At 36.2% G+C, this 21,222-nt stretch overlaps 12 protein-coding genes across 12 annotated transcripts; 8 read left to right on the forward strand and 4 right to left on the reverse strand.

Moving 5' to 3' along the window:
• Positions 1-20: 20 nt before the first annotated feature.
• EIN_371580 (hypothetical protein) lies at positions 21-1,235 on the forward strand (the record flags this gene model as incomplete). The annotated part of the gene is made up of 1 exon (XM_004259469.1): positions 21-1,235. One exon carries the CDS (start codon positions 21-23, stop codon positions 1,233-1,235), a length of 1,215 nt encoding a protein of 404 aa, XP_004259517.1.
• Positions 1,236-1,540: 305 nt separating this feature from the next.
• EIN_371590 (hypothetical protein) lies at positions 1,541-3,436 on the forward strand (the record flags this gene model as incomplete). Its single annotated transcript, XM_004259470.1, has 1 exon — positions 1,541-3,436. The coding sequence occupies one exon, from the start codon at positions 1,541-1,543 to the stop codon at positions 3,434-3,436; it is 1,896 nt and encodes a 631-aa protein (XP_004259518.1).
• Positions 3,437-3,860: 424 nt separating this feature from the next.
• On the forward strand, positions 3,861-5,093 carry EIN_371600 (Calreticulin precursor, putative; the record flags this gene model as incomplete). Its single annotated transcript, XM_004259471.1, has 1 exon — positions 3,861-5,093. The coding sequence occupies one exon, from the start codon at positions 3,861-3,863 to the stop codon at positions 5,091-5,093; it is 1,233 nt and encodes a 410-aa protein (XP_004259519.1).
• A 655-nt stretch (positions 5,094-5,748) lies between these two features.
• Positions 5,749-7,155, forward strand: EIN_371610 (adenylyl cyclase-associated protein, putative; the record flags this gene model as incomplete). The annotated part of the gene is made up of 1 exon (XM_004259472.1): positions 5,749-7,155. One exon carries the CDS (start codon positions 5,749-5,751, stop codon positions 7,153-7,155), a length of 1,407 nt encoding a protein of 468 aa, XP_004259520.1.
• A 400-nt stretch (positions 7,156-7,555) lies between these two features.
• Positions 7,556-8,122, forward strand: EIN_371620 (hypothetical protein; the record flags this gene model as incomplete). Its single annotated transcript, XM_004259473.1, has 1 exon — positions 7,556-8,122. The coding sequence occupies one exon, from the start codon at positions 7,556-7,558 to the stop codon at positions 8,120-8,122; it is 567 nt and encodes a 188-aa protein (XP_004259521.1).
• Positions 8,123-8,175: 53 nt separating this feature from the next.
• Positions 8,176-9,714, reverse strand: EIN_371630 (hypothetical protein; the record flags this gene model as incomplete). The annotated part of the gene is made up of 1 exon (XM_004259474.1): positions 8,176-9,714. One exon carries the CDS (start codon positions 9,712-9,714, stop codon positions 8,176-8,178), a length of 1,539 nt encoding a protein of 512 aa, XP_004259522.1.
• Positions 9,715-9,983: 269 nt separating this feature from the next.
• Positions 9,984-12,401, reverse strand: EIN_371640 (T-cell activation Rho GTPase activating protein, putative; the record flags this gene model as incomplete). Its single annotated transcript, XM_004259475.1, has 1 exon — positions 9,984-12,401. One exon carries the CDS (start codon positions 12,399-12,401, stop codon positions 9,984-9,986), a length of 2,418 nt encoding a protein of 805 aa, XP_004259523.1.
• Positions 12,402-14,612: 2,211 nt separating this feature from the next.
• Positions 14,613-15,602, forward strand: EIN_371650 (hypothetical protein; the record flags this gene model as incomplete). The annotated part of the gene is made up of 1 exon (XM_004259476.1): positions 14,613-15,602. The coding sequence occupies one exon, from the start codon at positions 14,613-14,615 to the stop codon at positions 15,600-15,602; it is 990 nt and encodes a 329-aa protein (XP_004259524.1).
• A 757-nt stretch (positions 15,603-16,359) lies between these two features.
• EIN_371660 (heat stress transcription factor A-6B, putative) lies at positions 16,360-17,178 on the forward strand (the record flags this gene model as incomplete). The annotated part of the gene is made up of 2 exons (XM_004259477.1): positions 16,360-16,686; positions 16,738-17,178. The coding sequence occupies 2 exons, from the start codon at positions 16,360-16,362 to the stop codon at positions 17,176-17,178; spliced, it is 768 nt and encodes a 255-aa protein (XP_004259525.1).
• A 323-nt stretch (positions 17,179-17,501) lies between these two features.
• Positions 17,502-18,968, forward strand: EIN_371670 (hypothetical protein; the record flags this gene model as incomplete). The annotated part of the gene is made up of 1 exon (XM_004259478.1): positions 17,502-18,968. One exon carries the CDS (start codon positions 17,502-17,504, stop codon positions 18,966-18,968), a length of 1,467 nt encoding a protein of 488 aa, XP_004259526.1.
• Positions 18,969-19,060: 92 nt separating this feature from the next.
• Positions 19,061-19,964, reverse strand: EIN_371680 (hypothetical protein; the record flags this gene model as incomplete). The annotated part of the gene is made up of 3 exons (XM_004259479.1): positions 19,061-19,684; positions 19,759-19,880; positions 19,922-19,964. 3 exons carry the CDS (start codon positions 19,962-19,964, stop codon positions 19,061-19,063), a joined length of 789 nt encoding a protein of 262 aa, XP_004259527.1.
• A 252-nt stretch (positions 19,965-20,216) lies between these two features.
• On the reverse strand, positions 20,217-21,221 carry EIN_371690 (hypothetical protein; the record flags this gene model as incomplete). The annotated part of the gene is made up of 1 exon (XM_004259480.1): positions 20,217-21,221. One exon carries the CDS (start codon positions 21,219-21,221, stop codon positions 20,217-20,219), a length of 1,005 nt encoding a protein of 334 aa, XP_004259528.1.
• Position 21,222: the final 1 nt, after the last annotated feature.

The raw sequence follows: 21,222 nt of genomic DNA on the forward strand, positions 1-21,222 counted from the left end.
ACTCATATTTCTATACTAAAATGAGTGAAATAGACCCATTCCATTTGCAAATTGTATCAAAGTACTTGACTACCATTAACGACTTTATTTCACTTGAAATTGTATGTAAGAAGTATAAAGGTAATATGGAAAAGTTTCATAATAACCCAATTCCAGTAGATAAGAAAACCATCAAGTACTTTCCCAATATCGAGACACTCAATTTGTGGAGTAAAACAGACGAGCGTTTTGGTAATGATATTTATAACAATAAAAAAGACGCACAGAACAAAGTCGACTTCTTTCAAATCAGTGTGTGGTTTGAGGTGGAATACAACACTGTACGTTCATCCAAAGACTCAAACATTCGATTCCATAACGTCACATACGCTCAGAAAAATAGGAAGAGATTTGGTAACAAGATCCCAGACTGTGTCACAAAATTGGGTGAAGAATGCTTTTCAAAAGATGGAAATTTTAAAATCCATACAGTGACCCTTCCTCCTCATTTGAAAGAAATAGGTGGGCGTTGTTTTTACGATCAATCATTGGAGTCAATTGACCTCCCACCTTCACTAACTAAAATTGATGGTGATTACTGCTTTTATCAATGCTTCAATCTCACCTCCATCAAGCTTCCAGACTCTCTTTCTGTATTGGGCAACTACTGTTTCATTGCGTGCTCAAATTTAAAAAGTGTTACAATGCCATCACACCTCAAGAGAATTGGGTATTATTGTTTTGAATACTGTTATTCATTGCAATCAATAGAAGTCCCCGACTGTGATGAATTGGATGTATACGCCTTTGAAAAATGCAAAAGTCTGACATCTGCGTCGCTCGGTGGTTCTTTCAGTAAAATAGAAGATAATGTTTTTGCGAAGTGTAGTTCCCTTGTCTCCATTAACTTCCCAACTAGTATCTTAGCCTTTGGGGCGTTTTGTTTTACTGGATGTCAAATGGAATCGATAGTACTCCCATCTAATTTGAAAGAAGTTTCGTGTGGCTGTTTTTATCAATGTTCTTCTCTTAAAAGTGTTATTCTTCCAACCACCGTCAGTTCAATAGGAGAATACGCATTTTCTGAATGCGTGAATTTGAAAACGTTGCTCCTCCCCAGTAGTGTAAAGGAATTAAAAGAACAATGTTTTGATGGGTGCACACAACTTGACATCATCGTCCCGAGCACAGTCACATTTATTGAAGAAAAATGTTTTCAAAATTGCAAGAGTGTTGTTTACCAACACGTCGAATAAGTCATTAAGTTTTGAACCTTTAAATTTTTATTTCACATCATTCAAATCAAATTGTAAAAAATCAACTCAAAAAGGTAATGTCAAAAGATGGCACAACAAATGAAATTTATCATTACAAAAGAAGTATCTCATCAATAAAAGTCGAATGCAAAACACCATATATGGGTATACCAGATACAACTATTATCGATGAAAAGTCTACAGAAGAATTCCCTCTCGCGCTATTGCCTCTTCTTATTCCTCAGAGTACTTTCGACAGCTTTAATGTGACAAATTTAGTCACAGAACAAAGCCTTACACTAAGTATGCCAACAATCAGTTATACACTTCGTGATGCGATCGCTAACAAAAAACTTTCATTGGACAACCCACCTCATTTGCCTCATATAGAATCTTTCATATTCGACATTCTGAATTTGTTTATTACAAAAGACTTACCCAAAGTAACTTTGGAAGATTTCTATGTATATGATGAACGGGGGAAGATAAGCACATTTGGAGATATCTATTTTTGGTTCGATGTTTGCGCACCGAACATCACTTATTTTGTCTCGGAGAAGTCGGCTATAATGTCGGAGGGAGTTCGATATTGGCTCGACCTGAAGAAAAAACAGAACGTGCAAAAGGCGACGATAACTGATCTCCATAATGTGCTCAATCAATTTTTAGAAGAGGTTGGGTATACGGGTGACAACAATTTTAGTGTTGGAAATTTTCTCATTGCATTGAACTCGATGACCCAATTCACTGAAATAGAACACAATGAGTATTACAACCATTGCAAATCAGTTAAACTTGGCGACGAAATTGATGTGACTGAGTTGTACCTTTATGTAAACAACACCCCCATTCAGTTCGACAAATTTAAGTTTGTTGAGATAAAAAAGAACAACGTCAAAGTTCCAATGGTATGTTTGAAGAGTGACACAAATTGCTTTGCTGAGTTGCTAGGGAGTGGGTCTTATGGGAAAGTGTTGAAAGGGAAATACATTTCTCGTGATGGTTCAACCCATGAAGGTGTAGACGTAGCAATTAAATGGTTTATTCCACAGAAATATGGTAATGTGTATGGGCAATATTTTTATCTTCGTGAAGTGAGGATGTTGAGCAGTTTAAAGCGTGAGCCAAATATTGCAGAAATCATTGGTAAAAATGATGAGAACGGACTTATTGTTCAACGGCTGTATAAACAAACATTAAGGTCATTTATTCAAGGCCAAAAACAAACAGTGTTTAGTTCTTTTGATACGAGTCGGGATGCACTTGTGTATATTATGGATATAGTGAATGCAGTTTTAAACTTCAAGGAAGTTGGATTGTTTCATCGTGACTACAAGATGGAGAATACATTTTTGTTGGACGATAGAGCATACATGGGAGACTTTGGGTCTGGTGTTGTTCTGTCACTAACAAACACTGGCAATACTAGTTTGGGAACAATTGGAAACTTTCCACCAAACTACTATATAGAAAAGGACAGACAAAGAATAGACACTTATAGTGTTGCTGTGTTGTTATCGAATTTCTTTTTCACCCAAACGAATTCAACAAGTGGTCTTGTCATAAAAGCATACCAAAAATATGGAAATCCAGATACATTTGCAGAGGAAGTTCGCGAAAAGAAACAGAAAGAAATGATAAAGGTTATTAATGACAATATCTTATACAAATTGTACAATTTCAATTGTACACAACAACAAGTCGACAAAAGACTTGTTAAATATGTTGAAACCCTCAAAACTGATTTAATGAATATAATCGAAGCAGGCAAAAAACAATCAAAAGATGATTTGGGGCGTGCGAAATTGCAGTCGATAGTAGAAAACACTAAAACGTGTCTCAAAGATGTTTTTAAATATGACTACAAACAACTCGATCACAGAGTCGTAGATGACGTGGCAAGCTTGTTTCAGAGTTTCACCAAGATGTATTCCTTAGAAGAAAAGAAAATTGAGAACCACCCTATTTCATATATTACATTCTTAGACGATATCAATGCTAACAAATATGAAGATGCACTGAACGCTATGTACTATATACTCCAAGCATTGGCATTTGTTTGTGGCCAGAAAGAAGACATGAAAATGGCTGAAAGCGTTTGGGTACTTGGAAAGGAACTCTGCAAATTCATTGATGGCAAGAAAAGACAAGAGATGATGGCAACTCTTGAATGTCTTCATAGTGCCGTCCATTCTCAATAATAACTCAAATAATTAGAATTAGAATTATTCGTTCAATTGGTAAAAACTAGAATTTATACTATTCTTGAATTATATATAATTATTAACCATAAATAATACTATATTAATACTATAATTTCAAATCAGAAACAATGATAAAAAAACTATTACAATATTCCATAAATTGTTTTAACGAATGACAAGAATATAGTAAATAGAATGATATTTGTAACTATATAACAATGAGAATTCAGAACACACAGAGAACAAAAGTTTTGTCGTTGCAACAATAGCAAAAATGCATTGTTTTTTGGGATATTTGGGCAACTCGAAAAAAGTGACACGAAAGCTTCAGAGATATCTGCTTTAAACAAATAAAAAAAGTCCACGTACAACTACGTGGAAGAACTAATAAAATGGGAACCAAACTATTCAATTCAGAGAGATGTTCATTCTTCTGGCATTATTGGCCGTCTCGCAGTCCAAAGTATATTTCCACGAGGACTTTGCGAACAAAGACAAGTGGATAGACTCGACTTCCTCAGGGAAGACACTTGGGCAGTTTAAATTAGCCCGTGGGAAGTGGTATGGTGATGAGAACAATCAAGGTCTTCAAACATCTGAAGATAATAAGTTCTACATAGCTGCCGCCAAGTTAGATGAGGAATTTGGCAATGAAAACAAAACTACAGTCATTCAGTATAACATTAAGTTTGAACAGAACATTGATTGTGGAGGAGGATACATCAAGTTGATTCCAAAGAGTGCTATTGAATCAGAGGAGAAATTCACCCCAGACTCAAACTACAATATTATGTTTGGCCCAGATGTCTGCGGCTCTTCTAAGAGAACACACGTCATCATGAGTTACAAGGGAAAGAATCATTTGATCAAGAAAGAAATCAAGTGCGAGTCAGATGAGATCTCTCATTTGTACACTTTGATTGTTAAGCCCGATAACACTTACGTTGTCAAGATCGACGGCGTTGAGAAGCAAAAGGGTTCATTTGCTGATGACTGGGATATGCTCCTTCCAAAGGAAATTGAAGATCCAAAGATCTCGAAGCCATCGGACTGGGTCGATGAGAAGGAAATCGATGATCCAGAAGATAAGAAACCAGAAGGATGGGACGACATTCCAAAAACTATTGTCGATCCTAACGCTAAGAAACCAGAAGAATGGGACGACGAAGACGACGGAGCTTGGGAAGCACCAACTATTGAAAACCCAGCATATAAGGGTGAATGGAAGCCTAAGAAGATCCCCAACCCAGCTTATAAGGGAGAATGGGTCCATCCAAAGATTGCTAACCCAGACTATGTATATGACGCTAATCTGTATAAGTTTGAAAATTTCAAGTACATCGGAATTGATGTCTGGCAAGTCAAGTCTGGAACTATCTATGACGATATCTTGATCACCGATAACGAGACTGAAGCCGAGGAACAAGCCAAAGTCATCTTGGAAAGAAACAAAAAGGAAAAGGCTATGAGAGACGAAATCAAGGAAAAGGAAAGAAAGGAGGCTGAAGAAAAGAAGAAGATTGAAGACGCTAAAAAGGCTGAAGAAGAGGCCAAGAAGAAGGCTGAGGAAGAAAAGAAAGCCGAAGAAGAGAAGAAGGAAGAGCCAAAGAAAGAACCAACTCCAGAAGAAATTAAAAACAAAGAGGAGCTTTAATTAAACATTATTTTCGATATGGTTATTTATTTTATTAAAATATACTATTATGATACTATTATTAGTTTTTATTATAAAAATATTATTATAACTTTAATTATATTTTTAGAACTAAAAATATTACATCTAATAAATTTTAATTATTTAAGAGCATTAATTTAACTACTAATTTCTACTTAGTATAATAAAATAACTATATAATAGTTTGTTTTTGTAATAGTGAGAAAGTGATAAATATAATAAACTAATATTTAATTATTGACTATTGATAACTAGTTTACTGGTTTTGTTATAATTTTAATATAAGAAAGAATTATTAACTAAATATAGTTTTATTTGTATTTTAGATTTTGTTCATATACAAATAATAAAAGTCTAATAATTAAACAAAACTAAATTTAATAATATATTCAACAGAATGAAATACTTATTTTCGAGAGATACTATTTATATAAAATAAAAAACTAGAACAAATTTCAAGAAGAAGAAAAAACTCAAAATAGTCCAACAGGAAAAAAAACCTGTTTTCTGACTCCAAAAAATCATAAAAAAGTCCATAACAAGCCGATGCGAATCAACGGTGTTTAATGAGATGGCCTCTAAGGAACTGCAAAACGAGCAGATAAATCCCGAACTTGAAAAAGTGTAAACAGAGATGTCAAGCGAAGCCGAATTGAAAGCACTTCTTGCTCAAGTAATGAGTCGTTTAGAGACTGTCACCGCGCGTTTGGAGAAGATCGAAGGAACTCAAGGGACAGCCAATGCAGCTCCTTCTGCTGGTGCGTGTGAAGGTGAATGCAAAGCACAAACAGCTTTCATTGAACTTCGTGATTTGTATTTGACTCCATTAGTTGAAAAGTCGAATGCATTTGACCCAATTTTGGGACAAGCTCTTGCCGATTACATTGCTATTGTTAATGCTGTTGGTGACTTTGTTGGGATGGCTGCCAAGTCGAAGAAACCGACACAAGAAGGACTTCAAAAGTTGATTCAACCCATTGGAGATAAGATGTCTGCCATTGGATCATACAAGGACAAACAATTCAAGTCCCCGTTCATCAACAACTTCTCTGCTATTGCTGAAGCGTCACAAGCTTTTGCTTGGATCTGTGTCGACAAGACTCCAGCACCTTTTGTTAATGATGCCATTCCATCCGTCGAGTTCTATACCAATAAAATCCTTGTTGCCACTAAAGGAAAGGAACAAGACAAATTCGACTGGGCTATTAACTTCGTGAAGTTCTTGAAGGAGATGGTTGTCTATATTAAACAATACCACACCACTGGCTTGACTTGGAACCCTAATGGTGCCGAGGCTTCCGCCCCTACTGCAGCTCCAGTCCAAAAAGCACCAGCTCCAAAGAAAGAAGCACCAAAGGCTAATCCCGCTGGATTGTTTGCTGACTTGAATAAGGGCACTGGTATTTCAGGTGGATTGAAACACGTCACCAACGATATGAAGACTAAGAACATGAAACCAGAAGATAAGAAACCAGTTGAGCCAAAAGCAGCACCAAAGACTGCTAAACCAGCTGCGGCTAAACAAGCTGTTCAGAAGCCCCCAAAGATGGAAAAGGTTGGCAACAAATGGGACATCTCCTATCAAAATGGAAACAACGCGATGGAAATCGAAGGCGATTTCAAGGACTCCATTTATATCTTCAAATGTGAAAATTCGACGATTAGAGTGAAGGGAAAAATTAACTGCATCTCCATCGATAACTGCAAGAAGGTCAACTTGATCTGCGACACCGTCGTTTCTTATATCGAATTGGTTAACTGCACTTCTATCGATATGAGAATCACCGACTTGACTCCTACTATTAACATCGATAAGTCACAAAGCGTCGTCGTTCACTTGTCCGACAAATGCCTTGATGGAAAGTCAACCGTCAATACATCAAAGTGCGACGCTATTTCAATCGCTATTCCAAACCCAGAAGATAAGACTGACGAGGTCGAGTACCCAGTCCCAGAACAAATGTTCACAACTGTCGAACACAACAAACTCTACCCACAAATCTACTTCCACGACAAGTCATCTTACTACTTCCCAAAGTAAATCACTAGTTCTCATCTTTCAGTCTTATTTTTATTGTATTATTATGTTATAATATATATTAATACATTTCTTTTTACTAATATGATATTATTTATTTTAATACAGTTTTATGGTTTGGGTTGATTTAACAAAATACTATTTTTTTATTAGAAAGAAAACAAATGAGTGTTATGGTATTATGTTGTCTATTTCTGGAATGACGGCAATATGACAGAAATATGAAGGGAAATACAGAAAACGACAGTTTAATGATTAAAATAGATAATGATTTTTACTATAAATTATAATTAAATTAGATAGAAACTAGACCACAACGAAACAATAAAACACATTATAAATTCCAGCCAAAATCAAAACACGAGGTGATGATGTATAAAGAACAATAATACTAAGAAATCAGATGGAGCATAGTGAGTCAGTTACACCCGTCGATTACATCACTATACTCAACAAAGTCTATAAGGACAACGCCGAAGCCAAAGCGATATTGTTGTCTCATGGAGAATCAATCTACAGACTGGCTGAGGAGATCTCGAAGAAGCACCCCGAGTACAATGTCAACTTACAATTTGTGAAGGAAGCTGCTTATCTCCACGACATCGGAATAAAATTTGTTTCAGCACCAGCCCTCCACTGCAATGGAACAGAGAAGTACATCTTACATGGGCCACTTGGTGCGGATTTATTGAGAACTATGAACTTGGAAGCACTTGCTCGTGTAGCTGAGAGACACACGGGTACGGGACTCACTGCACAGAACGTCCAAAAACAAAACATCTTGGTGAGTACACAGAGAAACATGATGCCTCAAACCATCGAAGAAAAGATTGTGTGTTACTGCGACAAATTCTACTCGAAGACAAAACTCGACCAAATCATCCCATACGAAGACATCAAAGACAAATTATCGAAACACGGCGATGACGTTGTACAAAGACTTGACATGCTCCACAACATGTTCATGTAACATGACTATTCTTTCTCTTTATGGTTTCAATAGCTAATGTAAACAGAAGTGATTCAATTAGAAGCAACAGGGTAGATCGCAAATCGGGTGAAAATACCATTGACACCTTGTGGAAGTTGAATGTTCGTCGCCGCTGATGGGACTTGCATGTATTGTATGCATTGCATATCCGCAAATGAGGATTTCGACCCAATTTCGCTATTTTGGAGGTTTGTTAAATTGAGGACATGCATTTGTGAGTCGATTGTGAGGACACTATCACTGATTTGGTCGCCGAAGGCGACCAATGGCATCAAGTTATTTGAGTAGCACAAGCCAAAGAAGTCGCCGTTGATCTTTTTTGTTTCGCTGAGTTTTGATGACGAGAAGTTTGGGAAGACGTCGTCGGTCAAGATGAAGTCGTTCACTGTTAACTCTCGCATGTTTGTCCCCGTCAACAGCGCGATTTTCATCGCGGACTTGATTTTCAATTTGAGCCATCGTTGAATTGCGACCAAAAACATCGAGAAGTGAATGTCGAAGTTCTCAATTTCTATTGGAATCTTCATCTCGACAAATGCCTTGTTGATCCGATTCAAAAAGGAGGCGACGCTTGGGTCTTCGATGTTCACTTTGCGTTCGGAATACGCCCATAACTTCCTCGCCATATTTAATGCCCAAATTGCCTCAGAAAGGTATAACGTGCCAATATCTTTGTATGGCAACAACCGAACGGATGAGATCACATATTCACTCACAGACAACGCAACACTCTCTGCTAACACTGCAGCATTCAACGTTTTGTAATTTTTACACCTCTCGTAGATGTAACTGAATGACTCTTTGATGGGTATCTGCTCTGCTTCTAATTGAGATACTAAGTCTGTGCCATCAACTACTTTCTCCTTTTCTGCGATGAATTTGTCAACAATTCGAGACAATTTGTCCTTGTCTATGGTACCTAATGTCACTTCAGAATCAATCACAGATGTCTCGTGGAAGTTGCCACAATACAACACAGCAGACTTCCCATAATTTGGAATTTGAAGGGTGGAGACCATTTTCCCAATTAGATTCAATTCGTACTGCTGAATAAAATTCAGAGTCACGGGAACATAGTCTTCGACGACATTTTCTTTTTCATTCACCGCTTTGTCCAATTCAAAAACAACTAAAGACAGAGACGCGTCAGCATAAATATCACTCAACGACAATCGCACTATATCACATTTCAATTGCGTCTTCCTTGCAAAGACGGTTGGCATTTTGTTGAATGGAACGGTTTCCGAGACCACAAATTTCGAGAAAAGTAGGGTTGCGGGCAACTCCTTTTTAAAAGAAGACAGTGGGGGATGAAGGTGTGGATGACTCAATTGGATTCTCTTCACTATCGCTTCATCTTTAAGAAGTGTCGGATGTACATTCATTAACACGACAAAATCAACACTTTGGAGGGGCGCCATCAGTTGCAACAAAAAGATGGTGTCATCGTCGTGAAGATCTAAATACACTAAAGTCATCAATTTGTCGGTTCGTTTTGGTTGTGTTTGTTGAACAACAGCGGGTGTCGTTTGTTGTTGGATTGGTTTACTCTTCCACCAACTACTAAACATGTTATTCGCATTTCGAGTTCAAAACATCGATTTTTTCCAATTTTGTCATTCAAAAACATTTTTCCTTGCACATCTAAATGAAAATCTTCCTCGTGACAATTTCTAATAATTATAAGTAATTTATTATTAAATTTAATTCTTAAATAATTGGTATTTTTAGTATCTTTTAACTATATTTTACTTTATCTTTAAAGAATAAATAATGAGACGTGGAACTCCTGAACAACAAATAGATTGGAGAATGAATAATAAAAAACACACGAAAACACTCATTGGGAAGGGGTAGTTCTCTTAGTTCTTCTTGGAGGAGGGAGTGGAGGTGCATCCTCTCCATTTGGTGTTAACTTTTGTATTTGTTCAGGTTTTGAACCAAGATTCTCTGGACGTGGTGGACTTTTTGATGGTTTTGGAGGTGTGTTAGTGAGTCGAATTGGTAATTCTTTTGATTGAACCACTGCAGAATTTGGACTGAGTGGTGGGTTTGGAGGAGGATTAAGTGGACTGTACTCTTCAATGTTCTGGCGCAGTTGTTGGCTTTTCTTGAGAGGAGGTGGTGGAAGAGGGCGGGACGGGGTTGGCACTTTTTTGAGTGGTTGAATATGTTCTGGTGGTTCTGAAATAGATTGAGGGAGAGGTGGAGGGAGTATTGTTTCCTTTATTGTAGCTTTTTCCTGGAGTGGTTGAGTTTGTTTTACATTTTTAGTTGATGAATTGAGTTGTATTAAAGTCGAGTCGATGTCCATCTTCTTTTCCGTCAACAATTCATCGATAGGAGGCATTTCTTTTTCTTGGACTTCTGTTGTGTCTTGTACAACTTGTTGTTCATTATACTCATCGACATTTTGTTGTAAGATTTGTTCATTTTGATTCATTCCATCTTGTTGTTCATTTAAAGTTTCATTATACATGATTTGTTCAGTGTGATGTTGTATAGTGGTGACATATTGAGTATCGTTATGTTGTATAGATTCAGTGTTTTGGTCCTCATCATCTCCATTAATGAATTCCAAGTCTTCGTCTGGAGTCTCCACATATTCCAGTTGTACTACTTCAAGTGGGGTTTGTGTCTCGTTGATTGGTTTTCCGGCTTGTCGAATGAGCTCAGACTTTTCAACAATAACGCCGTCCAATTTTTCCTCCAATCCCCTCTTGAGAATTCTTTCTTGTGTTGCACTTTCATTTCTTGGATATTTGTGGACGTCTTTTTCAAATGCAGAGGAGTCACTCTTGACTTGTGTGTGACTTGCAAAATTGCCACTTTTCCTTCTAATGTCTTGTAAGAGATTTGGTGATAATGTTGGTCGTACTGGAAGCTTCGTTTCACTCTCTTTTTTTGGTGTTTCACATTGTTTCTTCTTTTCAAGTTCGTTTTGTTCTTCCAACTTCTCAAACACCGAGTCGTCGCCTTCTTGATTTAAAAGGAGTTTATTAGCAAAGCTCTCAGACAACCGTTTTGATCTTCTTGTGACATTGACATCAACATCATTAGGGAAGAGTCTTGGGTGTTCCGTCAATATGAAACAGATGATTTCAATACATCCGATGATATCAGTCCCAGCTTTTAAGTCAATTGTCTTTGAAGACGATTCGTCCTTAGACATAGTCATAAGTGTTGGTGCCAAGCATACAGCCAGATTCTTAAAGTTCATTTCGTTGATATCAGACATTGAATCGATCTTACTACATAGCTTCAACAAGCTTCTCAATAAAGTCACATTCTCTGCGGGCATTCTTTTTAATGCGTCCAACACTAACTTTCTTTTCTCGGCCGGTGACGTTCGTGTAGTCGCGCGACTCTTTTGCCAGTCCTTCAATAATTCTCGTGACACTTCATATGGGAACACCTTCTCTCTCATCTCCCTTAAAAACTTTTTGAGGACATTCGCAACGACGTCTGGAGGAAGATCTTCAAATTCGGTGATTCCCATTCGGTGATAAATGTCTTCCACATCTCGAGTAGAAGCGTTACTAGTCTCTCTAAAAAGGCCATGTGTAGTGCATCCCTTGTTATAGAGATAGATCAGCATCGACTCGATGACCAATGGGAGTTGATAAAAGACTCTTCCCTCTGCGTCGAGGATTTGTCTTAAAGTGGTTCCGCAATACGACACGTCTTGCTTTTTCTGAGTGTTGTGTTTCATCACGTAATTTTGTTTTGCCTTTTGCGCTGTTTCTCTGATTTGTCCCAACTTCTCGTTACACGAGAAGTACAAGTCGGACGTGTTAAAAAGTGTTTGGAACGAGTGGAAGACATTAATGAATAAGAGTGGGGACTCCCATTTAATTCTCTCGGTGCTTTCATAAAAGGCTTTAGTCAGTTTCTCTGGGTCTTTATTCTTGTCAAAGAGCTTCTTAAGGCTTTTCAATTGATGGATCGTCTCGTTTGTCTTCTCAAAAGATCGTATAATTTCACTCTGTGTCGATTCAAATGTGTTCGACAAAAAGACAAACCCCTCAAGTAACGTCTCTGCATTAATAGAACGGTCAAACCCCGGGATTTGTTGAATGCACGTTTCTTCCAAAAACGCTGCGTGCGTTTTCATGATGTCACTTAACTCCGCTAGTTTATTCGAAAAAAGAATTGAGAAGGACCTCTGCTTCTCCCAAAAGTTAAATATCTTCGGTATCTGTTGCTTCTTCTGCTCAAATAGTTCGCCTAACTTGTCATGATTCTTCACCTTTTTCATCTCTTTTTACAGTTCGTTTAGAGGTGAAAAAACGTTTGTTGGGATAGTTTGCTATTTATTTTGATATTTACTTTATTGTTCATTTTCAAATGGTATTGGTTCGGGAGTATCTAAAATAGTTGAGTGACAATATTAATAAATTACAATAGTTTGTAAAAAACAAATTTTATTATTTATATATATTATAATTTATAGTTTTAGTGTTATTTGATTAATAACAGATTATTATTTCTTTTTTTGTGTTAATTACACTAAAAAAATCTTCATATCTTCGTTTTTATTTTTTTTTGTGTTGATAAAAAAGTATAGTTGTTTGATATTATTTTATTTTTTTGTATTGATAGTTTATGAACTATTAACTTGAAAATAAACCTGTTTTTTTATGTAAAACTAAATTTAATGTTTTTTTTAAGTTCATTATTTCGACACTCATATTATGGATGAAATCTAAATGAGTTGTTAAAACTTATTAGTTTTGTTTATATATATTATTTTTTTTATAAATATAATGGTTTTTGTTTACTAATGATGAAATAAAATTGTTAATTATACTTATTAACAATTTTATTATAATATATGTTTAATTAATTATTAGATATGTTTAATTTTATTTAAATTATATGAATTGTATTATAATTTAATGCTGATACTCATTAATATACAACACGTTATAATATAATATAAAATAATAATAATTATATTATACTTGAAAAAGCAAATCTTACAAATTTCTAATATGTTTTTAAGTTGGTGTCGATTATTTTATTTTCGTTTAATGTTTGTTTGTTGAAATTGTTTGTTGTGAATATGGTTGGTTAAATCAGAGAACTAAACTATAACCTATTAACAATTTGTTAATATATTATTACCTTCCCCAACCCAATTAACCACTTTGAAACGCAATTAGTTTGGGGTTTAAATAGATTTTTTTGAAACGATAAACGTTTTAAAAATCTATATTTATATTTTAAATGTTATAAAAATGTTATACAAGTCATAAAAATTATTGAATTTTTATTTTATCAGTTCTTATTATATTAATTATATTATATTATATATTTGGTTTATTATTATAATACAATTATTATGGTTATAATATAATATAATTGTTTAGTGAAACAAAAAATACAATTTTTTATTATAATAATTTCTATTAATAATTATTTGTTATAACTTTATTCGTTTTTATCAACATAATACAAGTTGTTTGAGAATCAATTTCGTTTTTTTTTCGATTTAAAAACAAACTTATGTTGCTATCCCGATATTTAACACAACAATTTAATAATATAGTAAATATTATTATAAAAAACTCTTTTGGAGGTTATATGCTTTTTTCATTTAATGGTAAAACAAATAGTTCAAATAAATTTTTAACTACAATTATTATTAATTATTGGTCTTGGTTTAAAAATACCATTTGTACGAGTAAATGGGGTGTGAGGAGTATAGTTTTTTTTAACTAAACTAAATGGAGTTTAAACTGTTATAAAGACATAGTACACGAAACCACATGTTATAGTACTTAAAAATAGAGCTCGTTTCTATTTTTGGATATCCAAAATTGGAAGTTTAATTATAATATTATTTAATTATAGTTTTAAATATATGATCAATTAAAAATTCATAAAACACAAATAAGGAACCAAATTTGGGTGTTTTTTTTTCAACCAATATTCGCATCTAATTTTAGTTGAGTCACAACGGCAATATCAAAAAAACAAACTATATTAACAAAATAAGTAATAGTAAAAAAATAGATTATCTGATCTTAACTGTGCTTTTGGGAAATCAAGTCATGGTGCGAGTAAAATTAGCTTCCGATGAAATGGCCAATTAAATCGGACTTTCACAATTGAAAAATCTTCAGAGTCGCATCAAAGGAATCCAGACAAACTCAGACAATGATGACCATAATGCGTCCTTTTTCGCCAAAACTCCAATTTCTGAGCCTGCAATTTGGTATAAAAAATAAAGCGCAAATACTTTTGAATTCAGGGGTGATAGAAATGGCGTCAATTTTCTGGAAGACCAACAAATTGCTTTGTTGGAAATAGTGTTCTCGTTTGAGGACGAAGCCGCAAAAAGCTGGGAAAATGAGGCAAAAGTGTGGCAAAATCCTGAAAAGAAGAAAGTGTTGTTAAAAGCAAAATCGCATGAAAGAAAAACCCTGTGATAAAAATATGGCAACTAAGAAATCACTGTAAATCAATGATCTCACCACGTCGACCACTAACCGATGACATCAAACTACAGATTTTAACGGAGAAAGAACAAAATGGGTCGTCCGTCTACGCAATAGCAAAGAAGATAGGCCGTTCTCCATCGACTGTCCGGTGCTTTCTGAAGTGTTATGGAAACGACCACCAATTATCGCGGAAGCGTGGACGCAAGCCAAAACTCACGGAAGAGATCGAAGACTTCATCGCTCAGTTTGCTGACAACAAAGACGTCTCGTGCAGTCGAATCGCAACGGAAATTAAAAAGAAGTTTCCTGATGTCTCGTTATCGAAAGAAACGGTTCGTGTGATCAGACAAAAGCTTGGTAAAAATCCGGACGAGACGCCTTTATCTTCGTCGCGAATCAATTACTTTGAGAATGGCGTGTATATCGAAGATGAAAGAAAAGAATTTGCCGATAAAATACTTGCGCTGAATCGACCAGTGATTTTATCTAACACTTCAGTCTTTTGTGTGAAAGGAAATGGGACGTTAACTCGATGTTCCAATGGGGGGTTTCCCGTCATCACTGCATTTACAGCCACAGGAAAGGCGTTAGAAGTGACTGTTTGGGGAGCTATAGGGAGTGGGTGGAAGAGTCCTATGGTGAGAATAGTGAATGACATATCATTGGGAGAAGTATTAAAGAAAGGGATGATATCGGAACAATTAGTGGAGAAGTATGGACCACATGTCTTATTGGACGAACAAGTTTTGAAAGGGGAAGACTTCCCTTTCTTGGAAAATTTTCCAATCGACTCAAGTGACTTGAACCCAATCAATGACTTGTTCCTCAAAATGCAGGGAGAGGTCAATAAGATGCAATTCAGAAATGAAGAGGAGCTGTTTGCGTATGTACAGTTCTTGTGGGGAGTGGTCAACGAGGCAGAGACCACAATGGTTGTTGCGGAGTTCTTTGAAAGAATCAACCGCTATATCAACAGCCCCAGACAATCAAAATCAATGCCACTTTCATTCTAACTTCTGTGTGTTATAATTCATTTGTTCATCATGTTAGTAGTCTTTTCGATACAATATGTGTGATATTTCAATCGTTTTTTGGTCTCTCGAGTGACTTTAGACGTCAAAAACACAAAGAACTGCGTTTCAACTGATTATAGCTTTTTTATTATAAATTTTAATTCTATAGTTTATTCCATTCGATTTATTTAACGAAGTATTCTAGAACACTAAGGTCATGTAATAATGTGTTGTTTAATGATTACAATGTAAAGAAGTGACAATTGTTAATAAAAAGCTCGCGACATATCTGCGCTGTTGAAATTGAAAGATGGTAAAATGCGGAGTCTGCGATATACCGTGTTTCTATTAGTCCCTCAGAAAATGGAGTGTAGGCCTCCCACCTGTCTAACGCGATTAATTTATATACTTTTTGCACGACATCCCCCGAATGAAAAACAGCGAACACTGTAGAGTCAACATTGATACCAACACAAACGGACGTCATCCCCAGTTTCTTCATCTTTAATAACGAATTAAGTTGTGAATTTGAGACGAAAGGGATTTGTGTTTGGAAAGCCTGATTATCGAGGGAGTGGAGTTTACAGTTTGCGGTATACGTTCCAAAGAAGTCGTCGTCGTTCATTTTGAATGAAATAAAGAAGACCAGTTTTTTGAGTCAAATACCTCCCAAAAAGAAAAAAAAAAGAAACCAAAAAAGAATTAATAAACGAAGGTTATCCGAAATCGATGGAAACTCTAAAAGCATCTGGAACCGATGGAAAACAACACCTCATATTCAATGATCTCGTATTCACACACCCAACCATTCCAACACCCCGAACAACACCCACCACAAACAACATCCGACGAAGGTACAACTTTGGAATATCTCCATAACTGCGCGCCTTTTGTAGCGAAGTTATATTCCCTTATTAATTCCCCTGAAACGAATGCATTGATCGGGTGGTCAGAAGCGTATAAAGGAACAGCTATTCTTATTAACGACTCGATCACATTCTCACATGAAATCCTCCCAAAACACTTCAAACACTCGAATATAGCGTCGTTTGTTAGACAACTCAATATTTATGGATTCCACAAAGTTTGTCAGTTTGCTTCATATGTTGTCTTCATGATTTGAATTGACTTGAAGGTCGACAATAAAGAGGGCCTCTGCTTTAAACACGAATTCTTCCAACGAGACCACCCAGAACTCTTACAAAAGATTAAGCGTAAGAAGAATAAAAAGGACATCCTCTCCCCTCAACAACAGGCTAAGGAAATTATTGATGTCATTAAACAAGAAGAGACAGATCCGTTCTTAAATGTGGCGTCTCTCAGACTCGATTTGGGTAAGGTCCAAAACCAAGTCGAGGAAATTAAAAACGAACTGCAAGACGGGAAGATGAAGTGGGCACTACTCTCGAGGAGAATCGACCAACTGGACCAACTCTTTAATATGCTCTATTCAAACTTCAGCGGAATGCAGGCTAACACACAAATGCAAAACATCGGCTACTCGTCGGCTGCAGCACTCTACCAGAACCAAAGGAGGCAGAACGACGTGCCCGATGAAAGCCACCACACCCTTTGACTTGTGTATTGATGCTCTTTAATCTATGTTGTCCATGAATTCATTTTCGGTAGTAGTTTTACTATAAAATATAGTTTGTAACAATTGGGAGCCAAATTGTCACAAATATCGGTTTGGATAGTTACTAAAAGAATAGTTTAATTCTAGTTTAATAAATACCAATTTGAAAAACATTTTTAAATGCCACACAAAAATAGAAAAGAACGAAAAGCAGTGAAGAGACAAGCTACAGAGAGGGTTTTCACATAAGAAATAGATTTTTAATTTTCTAAATCAAAATTGAAAGGAAGGGAAGAGAGAAGGAAACTCAAAAAGACAGAGCAATGTCTGACGACAAGCCAGAGTCGTTAAAACCATATTGGTACCCGATGCATGACGGAGAACAAAATGAAATTCTTAAAAGTCTGAAAGAAAACGTCAAGAGGGAGAGTTTACTTGTGAAACTCATAAATAACACAGTCCGTTTGGTTGCTCTATTTTTGGCACTCTTTGGTGTGAAATTTATATATCGTATGACGCTGTTACTGACTGCTTTTGTAATACCAGAAGACCAAAACAAGTTCTACGGAAGTCTCTTCTTTGTATTTTGCGCACTTCTTGTTGCGATTTACTGGTGGGCTAAACAACCCCAACACGTCTACTTGGTATCATTTGCAACATCTATTCCAGACGACAAATATAAAGTAACGAACGACCAATTTATGGAGATAGTTGAAGGCACTGGTAAATTTGAGGAGGAACAAGTGGCGTTCCAGAAGAAATTGATCTACCGCACAGGCATTGGAGAGGAGTCTTATTTACCCGAAGCGTTACACAGAATTCCTATTACAACAACAATGGCCGACGCCAGAGGTGAAGTTGAAGTGGTGATGAAGAGTGCATGCGACCAACTGTTCAAACAGGCTCACATTGACCCAACGAAAGACATTGACTTTGTTGTGACCAACTGTTCATTATTTAACCCAACGCCATCCATGGGTGCAATGTTAATTAATATGTACAAACTGAAAACAACAGTGAAGAACTATACACTGTCTGGTATGGGATGTAGTGCTGGCTTAGTTTCAATTGACTTGGCTAAAGACATTTTACAGACATATCCCAATTCTACTGTTTTGGTGTTTTCAACTGAAAATTTGACGACGAACTATTACGCAGGAAAGGAAAAGGGAATGCTCATATCAAATACATTATTCAGAATGGGAGGTGCTGCGATTCTTCTTTCAAATAAATTGAAGCACAAATTCTCTGCTAAATTGGAGTTGATTGATACACAAAGAATTCACCACGGGAAGTTCGATGACTCGTATAAGTCGGTGTTCCAGTACGAAGACGCCGAGGGCGTCGTTGGTGTGAAAATTGGAAGAGAGTTGTTGAAATGCGTCACACGTGCGTTAACACAAAACTTGGGGCTTTTAATGCCGCGCGTTATCTCATACAAAGAAATGATCAGATTTGCTATATTCTTCATCAAGCAGAAGCTCGGGAAGATCCCAGAAAAAGAAACCTTCCTCCCCGACTTCAGAGAAACATTCCAAGCGTTCTGTATCCACGCAGGTGGACGTGCAATTATTGATGGATTACAACAAAATTTGAAATTGACGAATGAAGACTGTATGCCGTCGAGAGCAGCGCTGTACAGATTTGGGAATACCTCTTCGAGCTCAGTGTGGTACGAAATGAAGTTTATTGAGCGTATTAATACCCTTCAAAAAGGCGACAAAATCTGGCAAATTGCATTTGGCAGTGGATTGAAGTGCAATTCGTGCGTGTGGTTGAGGATCAATTGAATTTCTCGATATGTTGTTTCAATGGCATCTAGTTTATAAATAGAAACTAAATGAATAGAATAATAATCTATAAAAATAGTTTCAAAAATAGATTAAGACGTCTGGACGGTGGGGAGGTAAAGGATGACAGTCCCGACACTGATTGTTGCTTTAAGAATCAAGTACAACCCATTTTGATAAAAATATTCACTCTGGGTTGGGTCTAATTTTTCAAGAGTAAAGAACTTCTTGAAATGTTTTGAGCGTATTTGGCAACAAAAGAGTGGCTCTTCAATTTCAGTCTCATTTGTGGAAAAAATCACTTCCATTTTACTTTGTCGACTCTCGCACGAAAGCTTTAAATCACCTTTTGAGGACGTTGAAAACATGACATTTTCAGAGAGATCAGACATCTTGTCAATGGCTTGTTTCATTGCTTTTAAAGAGTGAAGTTGTCCCGATACATCTGGCTGTGCATCAGCGGTGGGTTGTTTGTAAAGCTCTTCCGCGTTTTTACAGATACTCACTAACACTTCTTGTGTGACTTCGATTTGGTCGACCGTCGTTTTAAAATTAAGACATGGACTACTCGTGTCAGAACTTTTCGTAAGTGTGATCAGACAGGTTTCAACTTCTTTCACACTTTGCATGACTTTCTGGAGACTGTCTGATTCCACTATGAGGTACAACGTGTCATCGGCCTTTGCTGCGTAGTCGAATGTGTTGAACAGAATATCCTTTTCTTTAGTTTTAATTATAGTATAATTATAATACTTATATGATTTCCGTGTTATTACTTCAAAGAACAAACAACTTCAAGAGATGCAAGACAGTAAAGTTGTGTAGTCGCATCTTTGTAAACAATATAAAACACGTCTTTACCAATTGCAAAGACTATTTGTGATCCCAATGAAGAGAACATCCCAATGAGTTCTACGTGTTATTTGTTCAAATAAAGTGTGCGTTAAACATACCCACAAACACTCGACATTTTTTAATCTCCGCTTTAAACCTCATTTTTATCTTTCTTCTTGTTTTAAAGTTGCTATATATTTAAGCCAATTTTGTATTAATAATTTAATAATTATATTTACTAATGTTTTTCTATCTGTATTAATTATAAATTATAATTTTTTAAAAGGTTTTTATATTATTATAATTGAAAAAGTCTCTTTTCTAATTCTACTTTATTTTAATTATAATTAAACTAGTGTTTTCAATTGTAAATTTTATAGTAATTTAACTTTTAAATAATATTAGATGCTGTTTTCACATTTCTTTCAAGACTCTCCAGTCCTCGTCAGTGAGTCTTGTTAAAGAGTATATCGAAATTCCATTAGCTCCATTCCTAAGAGATACAGTTATGGCTTCTTTCAATTCTTTATCGTCAAGACCCATTTCTTCCGGGTCTTTAGTTTCTCCTCTCTTTGATGGTTTGTCGTTCACGAAGAGTCCACTGATTAAAAGAGCCTTTTTTTTATCGCTCTTCATTTTTTCATCACGTACTACATCACCAATCCACTCAACACCTTCTCCGTGGAAATCGTTGTAATTCATTGGTAAGAACATATCGACGTCCCAGTCTTCCCATCTTTGTCTCACATAGTTCACACTGACTGGGCCTGGAAATACGTCACAACTGACTCGTTTTTTGAATTTGTGAACAACGTCTGCAATTTCTTTGACAACTTCGTTGACACAGTTGATACGGAATTCAACCCACTCCGGGCACTTTCTTGGATCTTCTACCAATTTGATATCAATACCACTTCTCTTCTTAAATAAATCAACACAAGTGGGACAGTAACAGTAATCAGCAGGTTGATACTCTTCCTCAAAAGTTAAGTGATATTTCTCCCACAACCCTTTCCCCATTTTAACATCGGGGTATCTGATATAATCCAATTGAATGTAATCCACGTCGGGCATGGAAGCAACTTTTCGAGTGAAGTCCAATAAATCGCTGCGGACTTTTGGATTATTAGGACACAAAAAGTGATAGTGGGGGACATACGCCGGGTGGTTAAGAGAGTCTTGTCCCAAATAATTTATTGCGTATTCGTCGACTGAAGAATCGTGTTTTAAGAAGACCATAAGCCACGCGTGATACTCAAGATTCATAGAATGGGCTATTTTAGAAGCTCGTTCATGGACGTCTACATCTCTAGCTGAGTGATAACAAATACCAGTGACATTGTGGTCACGAGCTTTTTGAAACATTGAAGTCACTTCTTCGTTTGTGCGACCGCCATGATACTCCCATAGATATTTCATA

The sequence above is a fragment of the Entamoeba invadens genome (genome assembly GCF_000330505.1).
Source record: "Entamoeba invadens IP1 unplaced genomic scaffold scaff_1105074726357, whole genome shotgun sequence".
Classification (NCBI taxonomy): domain Eukaryota; phylum Evosea; order Mastigamoebida; family Endamoebidae; genus Entamoeba; species Entamoeba invadens.